The sequence below is a fragment of the Accipiter gentilis genome, chromosome 7, assembly GCF_929443795.1.
Source record: "Accipiter gentilis chromosome 7, bAccGen1.1, whole genome shotgun sequence".
Classification (NCBI taxonomy): domain Eukaryota; kingdom Metazoa; phylum Chordata; class Aves; order Accipitriformes; family Accipitridae; genus Astur; species Astur gentilis.
In genome coordinates, this window is record NC_064886.1 from 22745143 (window position 1) to 22768156 (window position 23014).

Below are 23014 nucleotides of genomic sequence, written 5' to 3' on the forward strand. Positions count from 1 at the left end.
CACAGAAATGGATGTATGCAACACTCGCTAATGCCTGGTCAAGCTGTTAGTTATTTGAATGTTGAGATTTTACAACTAAATATCATCCTTGAACTTGTAGTATCTGAAAATTATATGAGTTTTTGTGTCATTCCAAGAAATTCTCTCAAACTTTCTTAGAAGTGTCAGATGATATCACAAAGGATCATCAGTATCTTTACAGGATTTATAACAAATGATATAAGCAAAAAACTATTAAATAGAATTAATTTTTGTCAACAAGATGACTTCAAGATGCTAGTAAATAAAGAAAGTTACTACTTTTAAAAAAGTGGATACTATTTTAATTTCTTGCAACACCGTAAACACTGAAGTGATAAGCATTATACCACTTACTGATTTAACACCAGGCTAGAGAAAATGATTGTCATATTATGTTCATCTTTACAGTGACCTAATTTGTATAAATGATAAGATTTCAAATGGCTCCTATTAAAAGAACTTTTTCTGAACGGAACTTTTCCCTTGCTGAGTAAATAGAAGGACTTGTCTGCACCCCGTTCTATCTGAGGTGGAACAGAGTGATGCCAGAGTTGTTAAGCTTCACATTGCAGTTTAGCATCCTAGGATTTTTGCACTGCTGCCATTCCCATGCTGGAAGCTGGATATCCTTTAATGTTGTAGCTAATCTCTGTTGCTGTTCTTAAACCAGCTGTCATTTGTTCTTTAGACTAAATTTAAGAGAAATTCAAACTCTGGTTAAGTAATGTAAAAGTGAAAATGCTGTGTTGTTCTGTATGCCATAAAGACAAGCTGATAAGACTTGTAATGGTTTTGGCTTGCCCTACACTTACATTGGTGGATTTAAATGTTTTATACTCCATTATGTCAACAAATTACTTGTAACTAATTTAGTTTGAGGAAGGTGCTGATTTTGGATTTATGCCCCATCAAGTGATCAGTTCTGGCACAGCAAAAGCCCTTCCAAGCGCTTCCTCAATAAAGAATAAAGAAAGATGGTAGCATGATTGTCAGAAAGAGAATACAATATATGGCCTTTTGCAGCTGGAATAGCTGACAACATACTGATCTCAACAGTCAGTGTTAATCTGAGAGCCCTCAGTGTGTCTCAAGTATTTGAGACACAGCAACTATGTAGGATAATTTGTGTTTAAGCTCTGGTACTGTTTTCCTTGAATTTAATAGAAAAATCTTGGTATTTGACACTCAGAGATCAATCATTAGGTCATTCACTCTGCAAACAAAACATCCATTTTGTATCAATTTCTAGTCTTCAGTAGAACTGTGTAGTGCAGGTGGCTTAGCCTACAGCAAGAGCTTAGGGAAATAAATTGATTCAAGTAAAAGGAGTTATGCATTTGAGAAGAGAATGCTCAATTCTAAATTATACTCTGAAAATCTGGTTTCTTATGGCCTCTTAGAAATTTCTGCTGGAAGGGGGCCTTATTTTCTACAGTCTGCCCTCTAAAAATAAATCAACAGTCACTGTGTTACTGGAAGTTAGGAAAAGGATCTCTTGATTTTAAAAAGAATGTGTGGGGATTTTGCATTTTTTCCACTTATTTTATCTAACATTCTTTCTGCATGATGTTTGGGAGCTGAAATACCACTTACACAATTCCATGGAATAACTTCTGAAGAAAACTAATTATACTATTTCCCACAGCAATGCTTAATATGCAAAGATTGCTTCTAAATCTGCTTTTCAGGTCATCCCTCTTTTCTTCACACTTCACCATTTTGACTTTCAATGAGGTAATTTTACCCTTAAGCTCATTAGTTTCCATAGGAAATGAATTATAAAAAATGCTAAGTGTGCCATATGAGGTTTAACATCAAAGACATTTCTAGACAGACCATGAATATATGTTGAAGCTATATTTGGTCTCTGTTGGGTATTCTTCTCAGTGCTGCTGAGTTTCAGTTGCTTGCTTTCGTTAGGTAAGTGTTGGCTTAGGGCTTATCTTTTTTTCATTGCAATCCAAATTAATCTTTAATTGTTTAGAATAAAATCTAGTAACTGACACGACTATTTGAGTCAAATGTGTTTTGTTATGGCTCATGTGCCCTTCCTATGTGGGGGGGGGGGGGGGGGCGGCAAACGGAAAAAACCAAACAGTTATGAGTAGGATGCTTTGTAACCAACTGCTCTTAAAGAAAAGTTAGATTTCTGAAAGGAAACCTCAGTTCATGTTTCTGCTAAGAATCTATACATGGATTTTTTTTCTTGGTGAATGCTACTCTGAATCCTCAAAGTTAAGACGCATTAGCTGCCTGTTAAATCTTTTGGATTGTTTTCCCATTGGGCTTCAATTCTCAACCATTTTAATTACCTGACAGTAAGAAACCCACCACACAGGATTCTTAGCTTGTATAGCTTCAAGCTTTTATTTTGAAGCTCTGTTTCAACAATGAAAAAATAGGGAAAGCCCACATCTTTTTGTACTGTTCCAATCTACCTACCACATTGGCTAGAGGGATTGCCTAGTATATTCCAGAATAATTAATTTTTTAAAAAGTTAACATTATTCAAATCCAGTTTTACTGAAAAGAATACTCTTGCTGTTTGTTAGCTCCGTAACATTTTTGGACATTTTTTTCCCAAGCAATTGTGATTGAAATTATTTTCTTCCTCTTCAGCAAGTGTTTAGCATGCTTATCCCATTTGCTGCTTAGTTACAGTATGCAGAATAGCACAGTAAACTGACTGCATTACCACAAAGGTGAAACTGAATCCTGAGCCCGTGCGTGAGTTGTTAAGGTTTCTGTCATTAAAAAGCGGCAGCATAGCTCTCAGAAGTAATATAGCTATTAGGAACAAAATAAATGCCGTAAGTAATACTATTTAAAAACTAATCCTAGCCAATATTTACAGCTGAGAGTATTAGAGCACTTTATTCCACCCGGAGCTTTCAGAATTTCTTAAATTTGTGCTATGACTTTTTTGAAGAGTATGGGTGGAAGCTGTTTCTGTTCCTCGAGGGGGGGAAGAGGATAAGTTCAAAACAGTTCCTTTAGCTGTAAGAGGAAGAAAATATTTTATAAATTCTTGGAAGACACAAAATAAAACACAAATACCTCTTTAGCAGTTAATTTTAGTGATCCGCCTAAAAAAAAATAAATTGGGAACTTCAAAAGGCAAGTTGGGAACTTAAGGTAAGTCTCCTATATGTTGTAGTCCTGGCTCTTCGGGGCTGACCAAGAGCGAGGGGAAGGTCTTTGTGTACCTGCAGCGTGCACCAGTTAGGCATTAGGCTTCAGTATCTTCTAGTGGCAGAAGACATCACCTTTGAATAGTTTGGTATGTCAGCCACATCTGTTCTGAGAATAAGCAGCATTGTTCAATATGGCACATTCTTCAAGAGGTGGGCCTCTCTCAAAATACCCATTTCTGTAGTCCACGATGAATATATGATACCTGATTTAGTGCCTCATGTCGAGTTGGCTCTGTACTGCTCCAGGAGGCAGCGATGGAAGAGGTACACAGCGTTACGATAAGCAGTATAGGAAAGGAAATCCAAACTCGTGCAGAAACTAGCCTCTGGCAGCAGTCTTCACAGGTTTATAAAAACCTGGTTTTTGTTTACACAGACAGGTAGTAGAGGAAGTCAGTGTAAACAACCCCCTCATTATCTCGCTAGGTTACTGAGGAGAAATCAAACAGGATCTAATCCTTGGGCGTTTGCTGACTGGGTGATGCAGCAGCTTTTGTGCTCTTTCCATTACAGCAACTGCTAGGGAGGTTGCTGTACTGGTGCACGCCACGTGATGTACTGGTGCTCTAAGGCAATGCCCATGCAACTTAGTCTTTCAGCAAAATAAACAAAATAAGTGTCATGTCATTGTAGAAATGAATAGTTAAACACGCTTTTATTGAAAAAGCCACTTTTTCCAGCCCTTCAAATGTAGCTATTGTCAATAACTGAACGCAAATACTTTTCAAAAGTAGATTTTAGTACTTCAATCTTTAGAAATGTAAGAAGTAACAGAACATTGACTCTGAATTACAATGTACATGAATTTAATGTAGTGGAAGTTATTATTAGAGTGGTGAAGGTGTCTAAATATTTTCTTAAATATATTAACTCTTCCCTTTGAATCATGTAGTGTTAATAAAAAAAAAAAAACAACAAAACACACAAGAAAAACCCCCACCAACAACAAAAAAAACCAACTTGGAGCCAGACTTCTGTGCTTCAGAACTACTCAACACAGTCTGGTAATAACAATTGCGGAGACTTGTTTGCTGTTCATCTTTGAGTCAACTGCTAAAGGGCATATACGTTTTTGCTTCTACTGCTACCAGATGCAAGGCTTCTACGTCTACGTTGACACGTAAACACACACACAAAATATAAGGGAAAACCTACAATCTTGTGTTGCATATCTCAGACGTTAATAGGTGGCAAATGGAAGCTGTAGTAGCAGGTGAAATCATAAATAATTCAGTTAAATATTTCAGGAATCAGACTTCAATGCCTTCACAGAGAAGGATTAAGATAACTCGATGCACACTGTAGCTAATACAGGGGAAGACTTGTACAGAAGATTTCTTTCTGACACCTGTTTTATGACATACTATTGCTTTAAAACAATGTGCTGTGTCAGCTGCAAAATACAGCTTCATAGGGAATTTCTTTCGTTTAAGAAAGCAAAATAATTCTAAGTTATGGGCTGAACATGCAGGAGTCTCTTGCAAAGATAGGAAAACATCACCAGGAGGCAATTAAAATACTGATGGGGTTATTAAAGGCAATAGGACTAGCAGGCTTCCCTTTGGTTCAGTGCTCCACTGAATGCCCTGGATTTGTAATCAGGGAGGCACAGCCACTTAGTAGTTCATTTCTAAAGAAAGTGAGCACTCGAAAGTTTGCCCCACTTAATTTTGTCTTTTAAGTCTTGCCTGCTGAAGGAAGGGAAATAGTTGTCTAGTCAATGTGCGTTACCAGCAATAAATAGCTGGTGGATATAGGATCAGAGCAGCTGCAAATATCCAAGTGCTGGATGCTGAAGACTATTCCTAGTATTTCAGTGTTTTTGTACACATGCTCCTGTTGCCATGAGGAGTCACTTAAAAATGTAGTGGACTGAGGTGTTTTAAGCCTATGTAGATCTAAGAAAGATAAAGCTACATCAGACTTTTATAGAACTACCATCAAGTATCGGGTTGCTCAGCTTGTCTGTACACTTCTCTAAAGAGTTAGGATATGAGATAATCGTGGTCTTTAATATTAGAGATGCTAATGCTTGGTAAACTTTGTGCTAGAGTGCAGAAGTTATGAAATGCTTACAATTAAGTTTACAAAACTGTACGCAAACATGCATGATTGAGTTTTTACCCTTGGCTTGGCAAGGCTTGGATTGCACAGGCATAGCTATAAACAGAATATAACTCATAGCTCCCAACAGAAAGACTCAAGTGATACCACAGTGACAGAGGACTGATTTACATTTCAGATATAAACCACGATGTAACCGTCTCAGATGACTTCCGTTTCTCATTCCAGAAAAAGTTTTCCGCAGTCTGAAGTACCTTTTCAGAGGATGCTTTCTTGTATAAACCACATCAAACTCTCATACAGCAGAACAGAGATGAGGTTAGCGAGCATAAGGGAAGATGGCATTTATGCTGTGCTGTGGTCGGTATCCTCGTAATCTCAATCCCAACGGGTGCGAAGCAAAGACCGCTCTTAACAAAGCTGCATCCATCTGTGACTGCCACGCTCAACTGCTTGGCACAGCTTCCACTCTGATCACGCCCCTGTCGTCTCTGTTTTTGAGAACTGATGTTTCAGTCTTTCTGAGGGCATCACTGGACTGAAGCTTGGCATAGCGTAGGAGCAGCTAGGGCATCACAGTTCTGTGAGATCTCAGTAGTGTTAGCGTCTCCAACTGACAAGCTCTGCTGGTCCCTGGAAGAGCCAGGGGCCTTCACGTGACCTTTGTGTAAACTAGGGGATTTTGCCCAAAGGGGAAGATTCGACGTGAAGCTGGCAGAACTGTTCCCCTCAACAGTCAGAACCACCGGCTGTTTATCTGGCACAACTGGAGCATACACGGCATTTTGCTCTGACAGATGCTCTCCATATTGACTAAGATGTTCTGCTAGGACCAGAGGCTGCTGATCATCCCCTTCTTCAGAAATAACAAAAACGGGTTTGTTTTTATCTGTTTCTACCATAAGCTCCTTTGTTTTCGAACCATTGACCAAGTTGATTTTCAGTGGGTTGGAGCTCTCTAGAAGATTTTTGGGGCTTTGGCTGTTAACTGGAGATGCTGCCCCTAGGTGTCTTGAGGGATCCAAGGACCTCACCTGTTTGCTGTCAGGGGAACTGGCTAAAAATCCAAAATAAGGGTTACCAAACCTGGATTTCTTCAAATTGCAGGAGCTTAGCTTCCGCTGCCTTTGTGCAGACAGAGTGAGGGGGTACGAGGCATTACTGGCAGATGAATCAGAGTAAACAGTCCCTGATGCTCCCTCTATCTCAGTGGCTGAGATTACCTTTCTGGTTGGGACACCTTGGGATCTTGCAGCTGTCGGAAAACTCTGCACAAAACAATAATACATCAGTGGACATGCCATGAAAAGCAGAAACTTTGATCCCAAGGGAACTAAAAGTTAAAATTCCTAGTTATGTTAGAGGTGAGATGCATTCTTTAGCAAAAACCTAGGTTATTACCTTAAAAAAAGGAGAAACATCCTCTATTAGCTTTGTAACAAGCTGTTGGTTTGACGATTACAGTCAGCGAGACCTAGATATCCCTCCCACACTTACGGATTCCTCGCAATGCAACAGTAATATGTCAATTAAAAGAAATTTAAGGCATAACCAGGGGAAAAAAGGTACATGTCACAACATTCAATGAGATAATCTAGTCTGAAGGCACCTTTTCAGGTTTTTCTGGGCTGGGGATCATTTCTTAACCAGGTGCTAAGTGCTGGGCTTCTTAGCACTTCAGGAAAGCCTGAATATATTACAATATAATTAGGCAAAAGAGTTTCCCATACACCAAGCAAGAGTGTAATGCATTGCAGGTTGGAGAGGCAGAGCAGTAGGCCAAGGGAAAACGTGTCCCATCAGTGAGCAGCTGGGGGTACTGGGGCACAAAGCCCAACCACCACATCCTCCCCTCCTTGCAAGACTTACGCTGTTGTCAACCAGCTTTGTGAAGGGACTGTTGGTGGTCCAGCTACACCATTTTTTCTGTAGCTGTGGTATTGGAGCTAGGAAGTCGTGGAAAGTGCGGGCACTCCACGTGCGTTGTCTGGGACAGTGATTTTCCAGCTGGACGTTCCCCTTCTCAACAGCGTCTGCTCCTGCGGCTGTGTGATTAGAAGTCAGCCAGTCAGACACAGAGGCTGGGCTTGTGACACTCCTTTTTAGGTTTTTGTCCTGAAAAACATAAATAAAGATCATTTACAACATCTTTCAACAAAAGGTTTTAAAAACACTTCAAAAATATGCAGTTAGTGCAAGAGACTGATTTCTTCAGTGGTTCTCTTCACACGACAAGACACAGGAATGCAACTTCTCCTCATTGCTCTTCCAGCGTGCTGCCTGAAGTTCACTGGCTTCCCTGGATGAAAGTTTTACCTTGTTTCCCCAGTTTCAGGTTTAACACTGAAATGGGAAGTCTCAGTTACATAAGAAATAAAGTCCTACCACTCCCACTAGCCAAATACATCAAATATCTACAGCTTTATTTTACTGAAGATCTCTGACAGATCAGAGTACTAAACTTCACTGTGTAAAACATAATTCTTCCACTCTGCCTGGCTCTTGGAAGGCTCCAGATGTGCCTGTCCGGGGAAACAAAACTTCAAGGGGGTTGGGGGGGGGCTGAAAGAAATCCAGAAGCAAGCAACGAGAGAATCAGAAGTCTCAAAAATGCATGATTCGGGGGGGAAGACTGAAGTAAGTGGTGCTCTTTATCCTATATTAGGGAAGAATTAAGAACATAAAAAGAACTGAAAACAAAGAAAAAGGGAATAATCTGTTCTTGCTGTCTATGGTGAACAGAACAAGAAGCACGAGACCCAGACTGGAGCCAAGGAGATTTTCATTTCACATAAGAAATTCTTTTCAGGTGGAAAATGTGCTTTAGCAGTAGAACAAGACATCCAGACAGGTGTAAAATTGGCATCATCGGAAGGTGAGACCACATTAAACCATTGTCACCAGTTCTGTGTATAAGCAGAGTTGATCTGACACGGGAATGAACTAGACAACTTCTAAAGATCTCTTCCATACTTACTTAATGTGTTCTGATGTTGCATTTAAAATCACAATTTTTGTCCGTAATGTCGATGTGCATTTAGAGCCAGAAAAGTTAAAGAATCCCTGACCGTCCTATGAATCTCCTTTCATTCTCACTAATACTTCACCTGTTATTTATATAAGCCTCCTGTTCCACAACTCTATATGTATTTTTAATTTTCATCTGTGCGAATATGGTTGTCACGAGAAGAATGCAAAATCCACATTCCCAAAGTTTACACTGTCCTTAAAGAGGGTCTGAAATAAATCCCACACTGTCCTGGATTTAAAAGTCCTGAGAAACCAGAAATTTGTCATTTGTTATTTCTGAGAAACCGAATCTCCGAAGTTTCTGCAAATCAAAGAAACTATTTAGTTAAAATGTCATATTGGAAATGGATGGCCAGAGAGGCAAGAAATTAGCTACTAGAGCAGAACAAAAATCTCAGCAGGAAGCTGGGAGAGGCTTCAGGCTCTGGATAAGTTTGTTTCAATATTAAGCTCTTAGTCTCAGATTTGATTAAAGTAACAATCTTTATTTATAAATTTATCAGCCAGCTGTCTTCCCCTCAGAAGCCTCTTCAGGCTGTCTTAGGATTTATTATTCAAGTAGTATTATAAGTACCTCCAAACTGGTGTAAAAGCTAACCACAGGCTTTGAGTTAGATATACTGGAAGTAACTACAAAGACGAATAAAGTATTTTCTAGATTTTTGAAAATGTTCTAGCAAAAAATGTTTCTTAAACGTCCATGATAATACTGTTTACTCAAACCTTTGCATCTGAAACCTGTAATATCTGAATAGAAGTCAGAGGTCATAGTTATAAGTTAGCCAAAGGCTGAATGATGACTTAAACCAAACGGGACTTAGAAAGCCATGACCCTCCTGGAGGACACCTCAGAAGCCATCCGAAAGCTATCCGAAAGCCATCCTGCCCTCCAATTCCTCTCACTAGCCCACGTACAGAGATGCGAGTTTGCTCTCCCAGCTCTTGCCTTCTGATGGGGGATTGATTGCTTCAAATGGGTTTTAAAAGCTAAAAAGCAAAAGCCAGTTTATCACTGGCTCCCGCCCAGCAGAGCTGAGGCTCACACTTACTGGGGGGCACAAGACCAAGTGGCCAGCCACCATTTCTCAGTGAAAAGATCTGGCTATTTTTTTAATGAAAGCTCCTTATAGCTTGCTTTGTCTAGTCGAGCATTCGGGGTGAGGTGAGTCTGATGGCATTATTCACTGTACCGTAAAGGCTCAGGATTTCACACGTCTTTTCACATGAGGATAACTTCTTAGCTCCTGCCAAGAAAGTGGCTACGCGCCAGTGGATAACTCATCCCACTTGCCTAGTGTTGGTCCACAAAATCTATGCACCGTACCCTCTGCGGGGCTCAGAGGCTGAAGTCAGGAGCTGGCTGGCCAGCTGCATTTTACACCCTAAAAATACACATTTAGAAATTAAACTGTAAACATGTTTCTGTCTAACATCCAGTAACCCTGAGTAACGCAAGTGGCCTGAAGAGAGCCCGTTTGAGTGCAGGTTTGTAATTAGCCTGCTGTGCTCAATTTCCACCCTCCTTGGAGAGGATTGTCTTCAGCTGTGGGGGAAGACCCAGTGCTTTTAAAGAGGCCCTTCCACCCTTCCCAGTTAGGTTTTCTCCTCCTTAAGGGATTTGGTTGAGAGCATTGACTCATTTGTGTGCAGCATGGACATCACTGGGAAGGAGATGCCTCCTGAGTTAATAGTGTGGTAAATCACTTTAATTCTTTGGGTTACTGTCACTTTTAGAACTGTTTTAATGCTCAATATTTTATTTTTATATATATATATATAATTTTTCTCTACTAGATAGCTTGTGGAAGGGATGGCAGAATAGAAATGTTTTTCTTTAAGTGTGTATGTCTATTCTGACTAGAGTGGGGGGAAAAGAGGTAGGGAAATGGGTTTCTCTCCTGTCTAGAAGCTGTATTTGTATGTGACTGCCACCAGGTGAAGCTCTCTCCACTGGAAAGAAGGACCAAGGAGTGCAGGTGTTCAAGGGTGCCCAGTTTGGGCACCAAAACAGCGTGCAGTGCCCTGCTCTGCAGAAGGTAACGTGTTTGGGCAAGGGAAGGTGCCAGAGCTGTTTTCTCTTCCTTCTGTTAATCAGTGTGGCCGACTGGAGGAAAAGCTTAGTGTGTGTCTTACACCAGTGTAGGAAAATCCTGACCAGCCTGGCCTCCTGGCTAATTTCCTAATCAAGTCCAGGGATACAGAATGCTTTTGTTTTGTAAGTTGTGACAGAAGCATTACACAGACTGTCCTGGGGCATGTGAGTTCCTTGTGCTGGTTTTCTTCCTCCTCTTGTGGGGGAAAAAGAGAGAGGGCACTGGGAGAGGAGAGTATTGACCTGGGAAAGGCTTTAACGCAGACTTGAAATGGATGTGCTCTGTCAGGAACTATGCTCAACGTTGAAGAGGTGGCAGCCAGGCCTGATGCTTCTGAGCTATCATCTCTTTCTAAACAGTTAATTGACCAGGAGTGTAGGGGAAAGGGCTAAAATAAGAGACAACTTTACTGAACTGGATTCAGGTTTCAAATTCAGGTGTGTATTTGAAATGATGCCAGTGCTTTCGCCTATAGTGATTTTTTTTGTTTGTTTGTTTGTTTTGAGCATACACTGTAAACTTTCACATCAGCCTGGTGAGACAGTTAAATAGCTTTCTGACAAGCTGAGGAGCTGAGTAACTTCCCTGACCACTTGGTAGTGGTGGGTAGGAGCAGGTCTGACTCCCAGGTCCTTCAATTGCTGCAAGTGATGTCTTTAATGGAACACCATCATTGCCAATTAACATATTTCTGAGGGTTGGTCCTACTGCCCGCTGGCAGACCTCTGCATTATCACCTATCAGATCCAAGGTAGACTTCTGCACTTGCTCCTCTCAAAGCTGGCAAGATACTGGCTCGGGGGATCACAGCCCACGTCGTTTGACGGCAGCTCAGCTTGAGGGTTAGAACCGCCTGGCTCAGTCACTAACTTTCTTGCAAAGTGGGCAGTAAGCAGAAATGGACAGATATGACAAGCGCTGCCCAAGAGGGACATCCTGTGGCTTCCTAGAGATACCAAAGAGCATTCCTACCTGTATTCTGTAGGTGGTAAAGCTCAGCCCACTGGCCCCAGGTCCAGCAGAAATAATAAACACTTCATCGCTCCCAGTCTCAGTGGTCACTGCGGATATGGAGGAGGGCACATCTGGGTCAGTGTCCTGAGGAGACCGTTCTGTGCTGCCTCTGCAGGAAGTGACTGAGAAAAGAAGAAAATCGGTAAAGACTGCTTGCCAGAGTGCAAAACAGCTGTTCCCAACTCCTCCATAACAAACCCTCCTCCCTCTCTCCCCAGATGATCTAGAGCAGGCTTTGGCTGTCTGTTGCACCAGCCAGAACAAAATTCAAACCAACAGCTTGGTCTCCTGAAACTGCGAGCTTTTAAAAACAAAACAAAAGGGGAGGGGAGGAACACCCTTGGGTCTGCTTTCTAATAAAGACAGACCCAAACTGAAATCCCTCATACTAAACACACAAGGCTGTGCAGCGGATCAGAAACCATCATGGCTGGGAGCACAGAATTAGTTTTTTAGGAAGATATCCTTGTGAGAGCTGTGTGCAATGGCTGGTGGTTTAGTGGGAAACTGATGGTGTGTAGCAAAACAACATGAAGTAGCTCCCTGTTGGCCTTCACCAACCAAAAGGGGCACCAATACAATTCACGTGTTGTGACTTAAAATTGCAGCAAGTGACATTATCTGCGGCTCGGCTGGGGGTCTCTTGTTCTCGAAACACGCTGTGAAGTAAATGTCATCTAAAGCGGTCCCGTTCCATAAAGCTCTTCAGAAAAAGTCAGCTCCAGGAGTCTCAGTTGTCCAAAGCCAACGTAAGCATTGTAAAAACCCCATCCTTTCCGGACGAGGTTAGGCGCGGGGCAGGTGACACTCTTCCGCAATTTATGGATCTTTGTAAGTTGTTTGTAGCAGCCTGAACCTGACACGTTTGCTCTGCTAACCCAGTGTCTCTGCAATGCCATGTGCTATGACAGCTTTTGTTGGCAGCGTCCTGGAACTGTGCTTGCGCATGGTCCTTGCCAGGGGAATTACCCTACCAGCGAGGGGGGAGAGCAGCAAGGAGTAGTTCCCACAACAAAGGCTTTCTGCTGTGAAGTGGCTCTCCAGCTGTGCATGGGCGAGACAGTGAGGAGGACTGCAAGGAAGAAATGATCTGATTAACTGGCCCAGGGCTACAGGGTGCCCTGACCTGCTCCCGCTGCTGCCCCGTGCTTACCCGTCTGCTCCCGGCTGACAGAGTGGTTGTTGTTTTCATTCTGCCGACTTGGCACCACCAGCTGGAGCTCATTGATATCGACGGCGGAGTTCTGGATCCCGTTCTACAACTCAGAATATGCCCCAGTAAACATCGTCAGATAAACAGTGCAACAGCCAATATGAAAGAGAGAAACAGAAATTGCTGAAGCCATTAGCACTAACCTCCTGGTCACTGCATGCGTTGGATGAGCTCCTTTTGGGGCACGTTCTCTGCCTGAAAAGGAGAGACAGCAACAACAACAAGCCCACGAGTGAGTTAAAGATCCACAGAAGGGAAGGTCTCGGCTGCCCTCACCCTGCGAGGGGGACCCAGCAGGTTATGAGCTCTCCTGCCTACAGGAGCATCCAAAATACTTGCCAAGACTCAGGGCAACAAGGCCTGTAGGCCAGGGCAGAAAACCATATGCTCGTGTAGGGGAAAGTCAGCTGAAGAAGAGAAGGACCTGTCATCTTCTTGCCATGGTCACTGCAAAAGCAGGAAGAGAGTTCAGACCTCTGCCAAGTCCCACCAGGCTCCCCTCCGCCGGCTGCTCTCTCAACGTCGGTAGCTACGTAGCGGGACTGAAACCCTGCCTTTGGTCTGGGCAGTCACATCCTTCTTATCCCATTAGAACAGAATATTTCATCTGTGTGGCCAATATTGCATGCTGGATTATATTTAGCAAGCAGAGAGCATCAGATGTTGTTCATTTGTATGAACATTTTATTGAAAGACAGCGCTATGGCAGATGATTACTGGGTAAACATGCCTCTTGGCTGAAGGGAGACAAAAGCAGATTCTTAACCGTTTTTTCCACATTTTTACAAAAACTGAGATTATGAAACAACTAGTCTTATTTACTTTGGGGTGAATAAGACTTAAATATGTCACAAAGAAAGGCTGGCAGTAATGAACATGGTGATGACCGAAGCAAGTGTGTTTTGTCTTTGTGTACAGCAGTTCTCCATGGGACACTGCAGAGACACATGGGAGCATCAAGGTACTGACCAGATAGGATGTGACCCATGTTAACTGTTTTCCCTACTATCTGTGCTGTTGGCTGGCATTTTTCTTCTTCTCGTTGGGGGGGTGGGGGGTTGGGGGTGGTTTGGTTTAAGGCATTTAATCTCCTCCATGCAAGTGGTTTTTTGGTAGTGATGGGCTGAAGCCAAGATTTCAAGTTTCCAGTCACCGTTTCGTTCCTGTTTGTTTTTAAGAATGGGGGCTCAGGGGCCACCTGATGAGGCTGGCCGGGAGCCAGTGTCTGCTCCATCTCGGGCATGGTGGGTTTCATTCCTTCACCGTATCATTGGATCTCTTAAAAAAAATGCTTATTGACTGACAAGTGAATTGAGGGAGGAAAAAAACCCCTGACGTGCCCCCAGTGCTATTCCTAGTGAATACAGAGAAGACTACAGAAAAAGAGGAGAGCGAGTTGGCACTTGAGAATGTAATCCAGAAGACATCCAGACGGATAGCTGTTATTCCAGGAGGCACAATGGCATCAGCCACCGCTTGGGCTTCTTGGGGGAACGCGGGGCTAAAGCAGGGAAGGCTCTTCCTTAAGGCACTGATTCTGGGAGGGGGAACAGGGAAAGGCTTCCAAGCAGAAGTCGTGTTGCTTTATCAAGCAAGATCAAACCAAGTAAGAAACATTTCCGAGTGGAAAATGCATACGTAAATATTCCCCTTGCGCACACCAGAAGCTCTTATTGGGCATGAGAACCATTTCAGCAGGAGTGACCTGGCAAAACATGCCCCAAAATAGTGAATTAGCGTGGTGGTCAAGACATTCAGGTAGATGGTGGGAGAACTGTCTGTAATTCCCTGCATTCTCCACATTGCATTGATTTTTTCTAACCTCTTCCCCTCCTCCCAGCTCTTTCCTGCCAAAACCCATGACAAAAATTTAATCAAATCTGATATACTCCTATGAAATATTCTTGTTTCAAATAACTGGCAAGTTACAAGCAAGTTTGTTAAAATATTCCCACCCAGGGATTGAAGAGCACAAACGAAATGTTCTTGTCTAAGAAAATACAACTTAGCACATATTTCTTCCACACTGAACATCAGGCATTGGCAACTTTTGGCATTGACACAGACTTTTTAGTTATCTGGATGGTCTCATTTTGGGGTTTGTTATTTGAACTTTTAGCATGACTTAACAAACAAAATGTTCAAGTTCTCAGAAATACAAATAAAAATTTGTTCCTCAGATTCTTGTATACAGCTGTCCCATTTAATAAGATACTCGTATTCTCTGGGACAAAGCTGAAAAGATGAAATAACAATTTTAAAAGTCTCAGCAACTGACGGCTATGAGAAACTATGGATAGTCAGGGCAAGTTCTGCGTTAAGAAACTGAAATACCTTACACCCATTTGGCTCCTTTCCTTGCCATTCTTTATAAATGTTGTGCTCTATGATATTTAGCAGGCACTGTAACCACCTTGAAATCCACACTGCAGTTTGGTAGCATGAACCAAAGAGAGAGTAAGGTGCCCCTGGCAAAGATGTTTTCTGTTCAAGTACAGTAGAATAAGGGGGAATAAGAGAAGTAAGAGTCCTGTTCTTCCCAAAGTTTAAATTAGGTTTAAAAAATAGTAACTAGCTGAAATGTCCCCATTTCAACTTTTTCTTCCCTCACCACACTTGGGTATTGAGTGTCTGATTTCCACTGAACAATTTGATTTACTGTTAAAAACCAAGGCACACAAAGTGTAAGAGTTTCTAGATTCGGCCAACAATTTTGGTGGAAACTGGAGATATTTTTTTTTTCTTCTATTCAGAGCTGCTGCCGCAGTGCCTGGAGAGATGCGCTAGTTTGCAGGACTGGGGACCTTAGTCTTTCTTTAGCGCATTCTTCAGTTGGGCTATATCTCCTGTGGCATGCTGCAGTACCTTGCCACCAAGGAGACCAGCTATTTACATCAGCACGCAGCTCATGGATCTAAAACAACCAATGTCCAAATATACCAGTTTCCATCATTTAAAAGTCTTTTTTTTTGGTCTTTTTTTTTTGAAGTTGCTTCAAACTTCTCAAGTAAACCAAAAAATTCAAGTCTGTTGGAAGCTTTATGAAAATTAACCTCAGTAGGCAGGTCCAACTGGGTCTAGGTGGCTTAGGTCTCTAACTAAACCAGACTGATGTGTGGAGGAACAGAAATAGAGGACATGGCTCCAACAGGCAGGGATGGGTTTCTGGGTTCTGCCTAACATGAGGATGGCAGAGGAAAGATCTGGTTTTAGCGCAGAAGTGACAAGGATTCTCTAGGAAGGCATTATATGACCAAGGAAAAGTTTTGCCCCCAGGTGATGGTCAGGCTGCAGGCAGTGACTGGCAGGGCAGCTTGCATGGACAGAGATGGCAGCGCATGATGACTTCATGAAATAGCTGTACACGTAGGGGGTTGTAATTGGAAACAGGTCGTTGGCAGGGTATGCAGATGTAAAATGCAGTTGCAATCCATGGGTTGCAACCATCGAGCAAAAGTCTGACTGCATTGGACAGGATTAAAATTAAATAAGGTGGACAAGTCTGTTGTTCCTGGGGCTTGGGAAAGAAAATAAAAAATACCCCATTACTCGAGCCAGGCCTCATGGCCAAAAGTAATTAGAATTATTGGCCAACTAACAACTGAAGCTTTCATTCCCTCCCCAAACAGCAAACAAAAGCTGCAGTGTGGCAGAGACTTGGAGTTTCCCCAGAGAGCTTTGCCCTGGCTGAATGCAATGAGCCCGAGCAGACACTGCTGACGACTTGGTGCATTGGAGTGGCAGTAGGTGCCAAGCCCATCCTCGGCCATTTCTACCCCTGGCAAGGCAAAGCCTGCTACTTTTAGCTGAGCAAGAGCAGCAGATGGAAACGGAAAAAAAATACGGCTAAACCTGGTACCGGAGGAACGAGTAAAGTACGAAGAGAAAAGAAAGTAGAAGGCAAGTTTACGAGGCCAAGAGTTTGAAGGTTACTATTAGCATCCTTTGCGATGGCACGCTCCAGCCAGAACAAGTATTACCATGCCTCAGAAAGCTGGTCGGTTTCCGAGCGTGCCGCATTGTAAAGCGTCTTCATTTCTCCCCGCCTCAGCCCACCCCTTGCCATCCTGACATTTTCTGCAAGGAGAAAGGGCCGTGGCTAATACATGTGATTTCAAGCCCCCATTTAGGGCAAGAAACGTAAAATAGAGCTTGGTGGGTGAAACTAGAAGAAGTTTAGATGTGCTTAAGGGCCTCCACAGTCTTATTCTGAGCTGCATTAAAAACCCACAGCTGGGAAGTGTAGGCAAGCTCCAACCAGCGCCAGTGGTTCTGAGGCCAGAGACCAATATTATCAAAGCAGTTAGCCCCGTAAAGAGGAAAAAAATAAAAAGAAAAAAAGACTCTTCCAGTGCAATAGAAGTGAGGTTACCCAGCACAGGTCGTGGCATCGCTTCCACACGTGTCAGTTCTCACATAAATGCTTTAAGTCTGACAAGAAATAAAGTATTGTGACCAAGGCCTCACTGGAATAGCATGCAGGGAATATAGGCAGCTGGGATAGTAAATGGCCTTTCAAGAGGCTAAAGGACTAGGAATAGTTTCTATTTATATACAGTCAATAGCTGACTGGGGTATATCTTCCTTTAAAAAAAGAGTCATAAAGCAATGAAAAGGCGTAAATGCCAGTGTTAAAAGAAGTGAGTCTAACCCTGGTCCTGCACCATAGGACTCCTGGTAGGATGTATTCACGGTGACCAGAACATACAAACATTTGTGTGAGGGGAAAAAAATGCCTTCAGTTTTTTCTCTGTTGGTCACCAAGAGCAGAATATTGCTTTATTTTGTACACATCTGACAAGCAAAAAGCCAAACTGAGCATGTCAGCAGCATGGCCTGACTTTCAAACAGGCTACACAGAGTAAACTTCAGCCAGTAAAGTCTCAGATGGCCCGTGTACTTTTTGGTTTGAATAATACTCTGCTTCACGGATAGTTACAGTGAAATTAAAGAGGGGTAATGGAGCAAGAACAGCCTACTCAACATGTGTATTAGCCCAGACTGCTGCCATAGTGAAGGGAGCATGCTTCTGTCTCTTTTGAAGATTGGCAAGGGTATAAAAATAAAGTATTTGGTATCTGGAAGACATTTTCCACCAGCCGTTTTCCTTTAGAGCTAGCAAAAAATTGTGGTCTAAATTAGTGTTCTGCAAGCTCTTTAAAATGGAAAAAGGTTAGTTAGATGTAACATATGCAAGTTTAACTCTTACAACTACGAAAAGCTCAGACCCTGAAAGCAGAAATTTCTACATACAGCAAGAGAGATTATATTTAAGCTTCACCACCTTGCCCACGTTCTCATATACCCAGTATGATGGCCTATATTTTGTATTTATTCAGCAAGAGCTAGAAACGCAGCCTCCAAAAGGACAAGGAAAACAGAGTCCCTCCATCAAATTAACCTCGGTGACTAGGAGTGGCTGGGCAATCCTGAGACCTTTTAGGTTGGAGGATGCACAAGGGATGAGGTAGGGCATGCAGCAAGAAAGAAGACAGACCAGTTGCACGCTGCCATGGGAAATGAATGCTGTTACTAATACCCAGTCACCACAGCGGAGCCCTGCAAGGGACAGTGTTTGTTTCAGTTTACCTGATGTTTTCATTGAAGTCAAAACGTTTGAAAAATACTGTTTGTTTTGACAAAAACCTGGGGAGCTTGGGCTCTGCTTTGAATTTGTTGGAAGGAAAAAAAATAAATCACTGTTTCTACAAAAATGTTTTCACTAGGGACTTAGTAAGAAAAATGCAAACATATGCTGGGGGGTGGAGAAGCTTCCTCCTGATGGATATAGAAGAAAGAAACATATAAAATAAAAGCAATTGCCTGGAGAGGGATGCTTTTGTCACTGGTTGGTTTTAGCCATTGAACTAGTTGGCATCAGGACCTGGAAATCAGCAACCCAGCCTGACCATCAGCTCACTTGATCTGTGTCATTCTAGATGATGTTTGGGGACAATCACAGGTACCGCAGCAAGGCTCTCAGCTCTTCCCTAGCAGTCGAAGGGATGTGCAGATGACTGCTTAATGCATGAAGTGCAATGGAATTGTCTGCACAGTCCCTTGGATAAAACATGCTACAGACTGGAAAATATTACTTAACCTTAATTCAAAGTGGTAATGCTTTTGTTACTATTTACTTTTCTGCAGAGTGTTAGTGATGGTTAGTCAAACTGTGGAATTGCTGTGAAAAGACGCAGAACCTGTCAGCTCAGCCTGCTCAGGAGAGTCGGGGAAGGATGATCTTTCTGTTCTGTATACCCTTCAGGTATTTCTGCAGGAAAAAGAAAATCAATTGGAGGCACAGGAGCTGTAGAACTAGGAAAGAAAACAGAGGAGCCTAAGGCAGGAGCAGTGACTGGCATTGATCTCCTCTGTATCCACACACTTTACTACATTTAAGGGACAGCAAGCATGAGCAGAGCAAAGGAAACGTAATTTTGTTTTCTGGTCTTTTTCCTGTATGGATAATATCACATGCTTCAAAGGCTCAGATATGCATCATCTTACCTGCAAGCTATGCAGAGGGCAGAGAGCAAAGCAAGTGCAAAAAAGACAATCCCTGTTATAATTGCCAGCATCATCATGTTTTCCTTTCTCTCCTGCCTCACAGCATCTACAGTGGTAGGTTCGGTGATGTTCTTGTATTCAAAGAGCATTGCAAAGCCTCGGCCCCGGTCTGTGGTGGTGATCAGTTCCATGATAACCTCAACCATTTCCAGAGATGAACCAAAGACCAAGGTCTTGTTTAAAGGTGAATTTGGTCCACAGAAGCGAGAGGAAAATGTGATGAGATCAGAAACATACAGTACATCATGGGGACACACATCCACTGCTGGCTGTGGGCTAGAGGAGATTTCCACGGGCAATACTGTTGTGGGAAGAGTCCAGCTCTCTACTGTAGCTTCATCTCTCTCACTAGCAGCTAGGTGGGCAAGCAAGATTTTCTCTTTCAAGTCTTCTTCTGTTTCCAGGCCACTGGTATTTTGCCTCTGCGTTGTGGCACTACCAGCCACAGGGAATGGCAGCTCTTCTGTATGAGCCTTGGTAATCGCTTTGGGTTCCTTCATCTGCTTCGACTGGTTTTCTTCAGATGCTTGTTTGGCTTCCTCTTTTTTTGAGGCGGTTCCTGGAAGTTCATCCAGGTGACTAGCAAGGTCCTTTGACTGATCTCTTGTGCTGCTCAGATTCTGAGCCACCTTTGACATCCAGGTCTGGAGAGAGGGGTTTGTAGTACGGAGAGCCAAGTCCAGGTTTTCCTCAAGAGAAGGCATGTCATTATTTCCTGTTTTAGTAGGGGCTGAAAAGCCATCCCAGGGGGCTGGAGTTTCACTAGAGCTCTCAAAAATGTCAAAGTCAAAAATTTCCAAGATAAGATGGGTTCTCATCGGGATGAAAAATTGCCAAACGCAGTGTGTCCCTGCGTAGTAGTTGTTTGGAAAACCTGGTGATAAAATCAGGCCTCTTTCCATCGATTCCACCACTGCACCACAGGAGTAATACACCTGGGAAATAAAACAGATATGCTTACATCTTGCTAGAGATTGTATTCAGGATGCAGTCTGCTAGACCTACTGAAGGTCCACCTATTTTCTTTCCCTTCAGGGACTGGTATAAGATCGCCTCAAGAAAGGGGAATTTGTTATGCTTGTACAAGTCTATCTTCTACTTTCCCATTCGGAGCGTTAATCTAATATGTCTAACGCAGAAAGCTACTCTTGGAGACTATGGAAGTGTATACTGAACAACCAACCTCCACAGAAATATAACTCAGATGAGTAATTCACATAATTCTCACTTTCTACTACTGATAACAGTAGCATCCATTTCAGCTGTTGGCTAACATACAACTTGTTGACCACACAAATGCATTGTCCTAAACAGCTGGTTGTGTGATAAAAATCTCAGGAAGCTAAAGAAAACTGTCACCACAGCATCTTGAACTCTGTGTTATTTTCATTACAAAAACATTTTTTAATGTAAGAAAACCCCACAACAACTTGCATTGATGATTACCCATGATTCATCCATTCAACTCATCTTCTGTTTCAAAGACATTCAGCCTTATCTATTTCAATAAGCAGTAAAATCTAGGTGGTTTTGATTGGGTAAATTGTCTCTGCTTCAAATGCAAAGCCTCTCAAAATAGTGATAGCAGATACCAGCTCTCACTAGTAAACAACATGTAATTTACATAACACAGCGGCAGTCCCATGTGAAATTTGCTATTTCTTCTTTCTCCATAAATAGCCTTCAGTCTCCAAAGAGGAAGGAAGTCCATAAATGGTGGCACTAACTGCCGTGCTGCAGCTTCTGTAAAGGTACATGAGGCTGCTTTCATGCATCATATTTACAACTAACTTCTCCCAAAGATACTCTCAGAGCCTTTTTTTCAAGATTCTTTCATAAATTTGTAGAGCACACAGCCCTGTCTGCACCTTGGGCAATTGTTTTTGAAAAGGGGAAAAAATAAGTCAGAAGTACTTAGGTCACAAGCCCTGTCTAGAAGCATGGGTTTAGAAGCAATAATTGGAAAAGAAAGGGAATGCTTTGGGTTTGGTGGGGGTTTTTTATTGGAAATGATTTGTCGTCTTGGTCTGTTATCTATTTAAACACAAAGGAAGCTTGGCAGTAGAACAAACAAATCTTATGAAGTCCATATAAAGCCACAAAGATCAAAATACTCCAGATTTTTTTTCTCTTAGTCCCTCCCCTTGGCTTATATTGAAATGGAAAGGGAAAAAAAATAAATGCAATGCCAAATGTTAAAAGCCCGTAAATAACAAAAAGCCAGACCTGTTCTGCAAGCCATGACCTTTGCTTTCCAGCAGGTGCTGTTCATATTCTGAGTGATTTCAGGGTGGATGGCAGGATGGCAATAGAAAAGGACCAAAACAGCAACGTGGGTAGAAATTGTATTCTGTATTCAACCTGAAATCCAATCTTTGATTTTCAAAAGTGTCATTTAAATCAAAGCTTATGCTAATTATAGTGGAATAAACTACAGGCTTCTCATTTAAGGCACCTGGGCTGGACTATGGCTTGAAGTCTCAAGTGGAAAAGAAACGTCATTCATGTGCCAAATACATATTATCCTCTGTCTTAATGCCTCAGGAGTCCCACAGCATGTAATACCAAAATAAATTAATAGAAGTTTACTGATCTTTTCTCTAGGAGGTAAAAATTAGGGGTTTAGCCTGAATTAGCTAATTCATGGTAAAAATGCAGGTGAAAATAGCCAAACTTTTATGTCAATTTAAGAGGCTACAGATCCTAACATTTAGATCCATTTGCTAATTCACATCAGAACTACAGATAGATTTGTTGTCACCTGGAATTTACTGAAAACCAGCTGGTTTCCAGTGAATATGCTCCTCTCCTCAGGGAGAGGATTGCTCCTACACTTGCAAGAAGGAAAGAGGGATTTTCTGTGACTTCTCTCATATTCCTTCCCTCCATCACGGAATACCAGTGCAGACTTGCCTTTGTCCCATGCTAGTCTTTTGAGCTCACTTTTAAGGAAGATATTTGCATAGCAAGAAACAGTAAATAATGTCTAACTTTTCAACTAAAATATGTACCCAGTTTTGGAGCCAGAATGTGCACCAGAACTGCTGCTATTGCAGGGTGGCACTCCTGGATGTGGGAGGATTACAGATTGGCCCGAACCTCCTTAAATTAGCAATGATTGAGGGTTGAGATTTTATTTTGAGGAATATGTGAACTGATCTAGTTGCCTTTTTTCAGACACTGAGAAGGCGCTTGGAGGCGTTCACAGCCCCACCTCTACTACCAGAAGACTTTGTTAACACCCAAAAGCAGCAGCCATCAGTTTGGTGGATTTTGTGGGATTAATCACCAAAGTGCTGAATGGGTAAGTGCATCCCCCCATAAATCCCTCGCCCCCGCTCTCAGGATAGGCTCCCTTTCCTGCCTTCATTTTCACTTGAATCTGTCATCATTTGGAAAGAAATATCTTGCAGACTGCATACATCCAAGGAGTCTCAGATTCAAACTTAAATGCCTCTTGTTCCCCTACAAGCCATGTAGCCACCAGTTGGCTGCAATACCTAGCTGAATCCCAACAGGTACCCTGCATCCCCGAACGCCGGGGGGGGGGGCGGATTTGTGCAACATGTGCATTCCAGAAATCGGGCTGAAAGGTCACAGCAGCGAGGGGATTGTTCATTTATTACGGCTTGGGAGACCAAGAAGATTCAAGACTTGCTCTGAGACCAGGAAAAAAAAACCACAAGGGACAGGAAATGCAAGACAGATCCGAGGGGGTAGGGGAAGGATTTCTGATTAATTTATAATCCACAACTGAATGACTGACGAAATTGTTTAGTTCATTCAAATCATCCTTTATGAAAGCTGAGTTTCATCAA

At 42.4% G+C, this 23014-nt stretch overlaps 1 protein-coding gene across 1 annotated transcript in view; it reads right to left on the reverse strand.

Annotated features, from left to right (window-relative positions):
* Positions 1-3113: 3113 nt before the first annotated feature.
* LOC126041271 (uncharacterized) overlaps positions 3114-23014 on the reverse strand; it is a 35352-nt gene continuing 15451 nt past the window's right edge. Inside the window, exons 2-7 of the mRNA XM_049806700.1 lie at positions 19137-20131; positions 12773-12824; positions 12570-12672; positions 11375-11538; positions 7149-7394; positions 3114-6547 (exon numbers count right to left, since the gene is read on the reverse strand). Of these exons, the coding sequence (XP_049662657.1) occupies positions 5810-6547; positions 7149-7394; positions 11375-11538; positions 12570-12672; positions 12773-12824; positions 19137-20131 (2298 nt within the window). The 3' untranslated portion in view covers positions 3114-5809. The remainder of the gene's footprint in view (positions 6548-7148; positions 7395-11374; positions 11539-12569; positions 12673-12772; positions 12825-19136; positions 20132-23014) is intronic.